Source organism: Acanthisitta chloris, unplaced genomic scaffold (genome assembly GCF_000695815.1).
Source record: "Acanthisitta chloris isolate BGI_N310 unplaced genomic scaffold, ASM69581v1 scaffold27240, whole genome shotgun sequence".
Lineage (NCBI taxonomy): Eukaryota > Metazoa > Chordata > Aves > Passeriformes > Acanthisittidae > Acanthisitta > Acanthisitta chloris.
The window spans coordinates 20,274-24,401 of NW_008652709.1; the positions used below are offsets into that span (position 1 = coordinate 20,274).

At 37.3% G+C, this 4,128-nt stretch overlaps 1 protein-coding gene across 1 annotated transcript in view; it reads right to left on the reverse strand.

The window, feature by feature from the left end:
- The window catches only part of PARPBP (PARP1 binding protein), a gene marked incomplete at its 5' end in the record, with an annotated part of 12,486 nt that extends 9,392 nt beyond the window's left edge, over positions 1-3,094 (reverse strand). The window contains 2 exons of the mRNA XM_009078276.1: positions 1,954-2,035; positions 2,916-3,094. Coding sequence (XP_009076524.1) covers positions 1,954-2,035; positions 2,916-3,094 — 261 coding nt within the window. The remainder of the gene's footprint in view (positions 1-1,953; positions 2,036-2,915) is intronic.
- Positions 3,095-4,128: the final 1,034 nt, after the last annotated feature.

Sequence of the window (4,128 nt, forward strand, 5' to 3'; positions counted from 1 at the left end):
AGAAAACACTAAGAATGCTTTATAGTCTTCTATAATGCCAAAGAAAGTTTAGGGCTGTGAACCACAGATACTAGACCTGTTGCTTGTTCTCTCTGAATTTTGGTTTCCATAAGACAAAAGGTAATTTATATTTTAATCTAGTTTTCCTCAATTATATTAGGCCCTTGGTGAGCACCAAAATCAGTTGCAGAAGTAGACTGAAAGATCTCAAAAATTATTGGCTTAAAATATCAGATGCTTCTTTCTATCTTGCTGAGGGGACACTCTATTTCATCAGTCACAGTGAAGCAAGACTAGAATGAATATTGAGTTAACAGTTATCATAGAACCATTACCAGAGTCAGGCACGATTAAAGCAGCACAACAGGCTGTTAAGAGGAACTTCTGCATGCAATTCCTGCTCCTGAGGTAGAACTCATTCAACTATTCAGAGACCACTGAAAGAACTACTATTAGCATAGAAATTATAGTAGCTAATCTGGTATTTTGGACTAGGAAATTTAAAAAAAAAAAAGTCAAAACAGTTTTATAATATGAATCAGTCTTGAGACTCATTTTTGATTGTTTCTGTCAAAAACTTTGTAAGTTTCCAGCAAAGGTCTCAAATGTGACAGGCAATTACTTTTAGATAAGAGGTTTTGTACTTTGATACTGACACAGCTGTTCGTGAATCCAATTACAAAACCTCCATTTAGATTAGAAAATTATCCATTCCAGTGTTTTATGCAAACGTCACATCACGTTTGCTATTTGATATGTAAAACTGCAGTTTAAATATGTTGTTTACTTAAAATTAATATAATTATAGATGAGTTTTTGCTGTTACCTCTTGTTTTGTTAGTTTCCACTACTGAGCAGAGCCTGATCCACCATCTTGGCACTTCCCATTCATATACTTGAATGCATTGATGAGGCCCCTCTCAGTTGTCTCTTCTCAAGACTGAACAGCCTCAACTCCCTCAGCCTTTCCTCATCACTGAGGTTCTCCAGTCCCTTCACCATCTTTCTTGCCCTTTGCTGGACCTGTTTCAGGAGCACCATGATGAAGTTGGAGTATATTTGCCTGAAATACTGACAGTGCTTTTCATTCTAATTCCTTTTAATGTCTTTTTACTGATAAGACATGTCCCGTGCTCACGTTCACTTCATGTCCAGTGGCAGAAAGACATTTTCCATTGTGCTGTTCTAGAACTGATTCTGATGGACAAAACTCCTCTTCCTTATACACTAACTAAATTTCTGGTTTTACACATTGTCAGGATTAAGTTTGTAAAAAATATTATGTCATTACTTTGACAATCTGTCAAAATGCTGTGGAAGACAAGCTCTCCATAGTCTCCCATAGTGCCAACAAGTTTGGAATTTTGAGAGAAAAAGACTGTGTAAAACGCAGTACACTGGAAGGTTGCAATTTTCAGGAGTTTGTTCTTTTCAACAATACCAACATATTCTTGTAATGTTCCATTTCATCTACAGAACAGCAAATGTTACCACCTTTTATTTGATTGTTCACAGAGCACTGTTAGGGAAACATCCTCAGAACAGCAGAAATAAAAGCATCACAAAAAGAAAAAGCAATGAAAACATCATTATTGCACCTTTACAATGCCTATATTATCTGAAGTGAAATCAGGTGCCTGTGCTCAGTTTATCTGTTCTCAGATAGCTTGTTTTATTTCTATACTCCTGACACACAGATGGGTAAAGGAAGAGATAGACATTAATTCAGTGTACCTCCATTAAGACATCTTCATTAGGAACTATTTTAAAGCCTTTCTTTTCTAGAGTTTAGATATTTCCACTCATACCACAACACTGTGCAAGTTGGGCCAACTACCACAAGTTAATTATAATTACATTTCCTTAGCCATGGGATACATTTCAGACAGGTGTTTGAGAAGTTTAACAGTTATCTTCACTTTATCACTATTATTTCAGTGCCTCTATAGGTACCTTAGTTACTTTTTCATCCACGTATTTCTGAATACGTTGTCGAAGAGGTTTTGGAGAAGATCCATTGGACTGCACTGGAGATCTAAATTAAAAAGAGATAATTATTTAGAACATGTAAAAGCAATTAGATAAGGAAAGTTGCTAGCATACCAAGTTCCTCAGAAACAGGAAGAACAGTATCTGTCACTCTCCAAGCTTACATTTTTCTACCTTTCTAAGTAACCATGTGTGCTGCGACAACTGACGAGAGCATAATGAAACCAAACCTACAGTCTCAATTTTCGGTACCATTTGGCCACCAGGGAGTTTTCTCCTTCCTCTCCCTCCTATTTTGATTTTAATCTTCTCCAAAGGCAAGACTCAATGCATGCTGTCAGCTTAAGATTCTACTAATAAACCTTCATGCATGTGAATTTGTTTCAATCACCCTTTGTACAACACTATCCTGATCAGTGGACCATGATATGAAGAACTACTTAACTATTTCAAACAGCTCCCACAAAATAATTGCTATGTAGAAACAAAAAATTATATAATCCAACAATTTCTTGTGCCATAGCTAGACAAGAGAGGCATCTTCAAACTGACTGCTAATCTAATTAGCTACTGAACAGACAGTACTTGAGTTTAGGAGTTCAAACTCAGCTTAAGAGAATGTTTGTTTCAAAGGATGTTCCTTCACGGGGTTTGTGCAGCCCAGAAATGTATTAGCTCAGTAAGCCTCTGTTAAAAATGTATCTGGAAGACACAGAAAATGCAAATGAAGAGGTAGAATACTTTTGAAAACTCAAGACTGTTCTAAAAATGCTTTCCCTTTACATTGAAATCTCACAGCAGGCTGCACTTCGGTCATTTACTTTGTGTCAGCAACATCAATGCTTTGTTAAACAGTCCCCATTAGATCCTTACAAGAACTCCTCCCAAACAAACCAACCCAGCACAACAAAAATTCTAATACTCACCTGAACAGTTTCAGAACAGAGGTGATTGCACACAAACTCAAGTTTTCATTACCATATAACAGATCTGCTTTGTTCTGGGTAGGTGCATTTACAGCCTCTTCATCCAGAAGAACTAGTAAGACCTTTACAGTATCTCTGCCACAATATGCAGTGCCATGATTTATGGCATGCAATTTTGGCTGAAAGTAAATAAAATTCAGAGGAACATAAAACAGGAGAGGTCAACAAGCCAGACCAACAGCTCACCTCCAACAGCAACCCACAGCAGCACACGATGCAAGCACCCCTCCTTCCCTTTCGCATTTAGCACTCACAGGGAGTCTGCCCATGGGAAAGCCTTTCTCATCCCAAGCAATTAGTAGAGTTTAGACCACTGCCAGATTCAGGTATACACTGATGAGAAGCCACACAGAAAAAACATACAAACCTGTGGTGAAACTGTGCAACTATTTTCTGGTACACAAACACCTTTTGGTAAGGTCCAACCCCTCTAACTGAATCTGCTAAAGCAGTTGGTTAAAAGTGAGGTTTGAATCAAGATTTGACAACAGAAGTAACTGGCACAATATCCTGTTGTTTGGAACAGGGTGAATTCCTTACAATTTTCCACAAGAATAAAGAATTCCTTAAAGAAAATAATAATCCACATCTGGAAGTGCTCAATGCACCAGTCAGCAGAGCAGAAGAAGAACTCCATAGCCACTGTGGGACTACAAGAATTGCAAGTTTGCTATATTTTTCTTTACAAGTACTAGGAATTCCATAGAGATATTTAGGGCTTAATACACAGTAGAAGATTTCTTAAAAGTACAGGCTCTGTTATTTACCAGAGCACAGAAACATTGAATACTCTGACTGCTCTGAAGGACAGGACAAGCAAAGAACTGCATTTATCTAATCAGTTAACTGCTTTTAAACACTGCCTTGAAAAGATCAAATTCTATTTCTCCCTCGATTTGATTACATCAATTAGTGTATGTAGCTTTCAAGAAACCATAGCAACACATGTCACTCAGCTATGATAAGTTATAATCAATAGCTAGAATAGCAATTACAGCAATGCTTGTTACTTGGCTTTGCAGAATTGGCCTATTTCAGTCCCATTTACTTTCCTCACAATTTATTCTGAGCCTCTTCGGTCATTACATCACCACAACATATATTTTTATTAAATGTCATGCGTGTCATGGGAAATTTGCCTTAATGAGAAAAG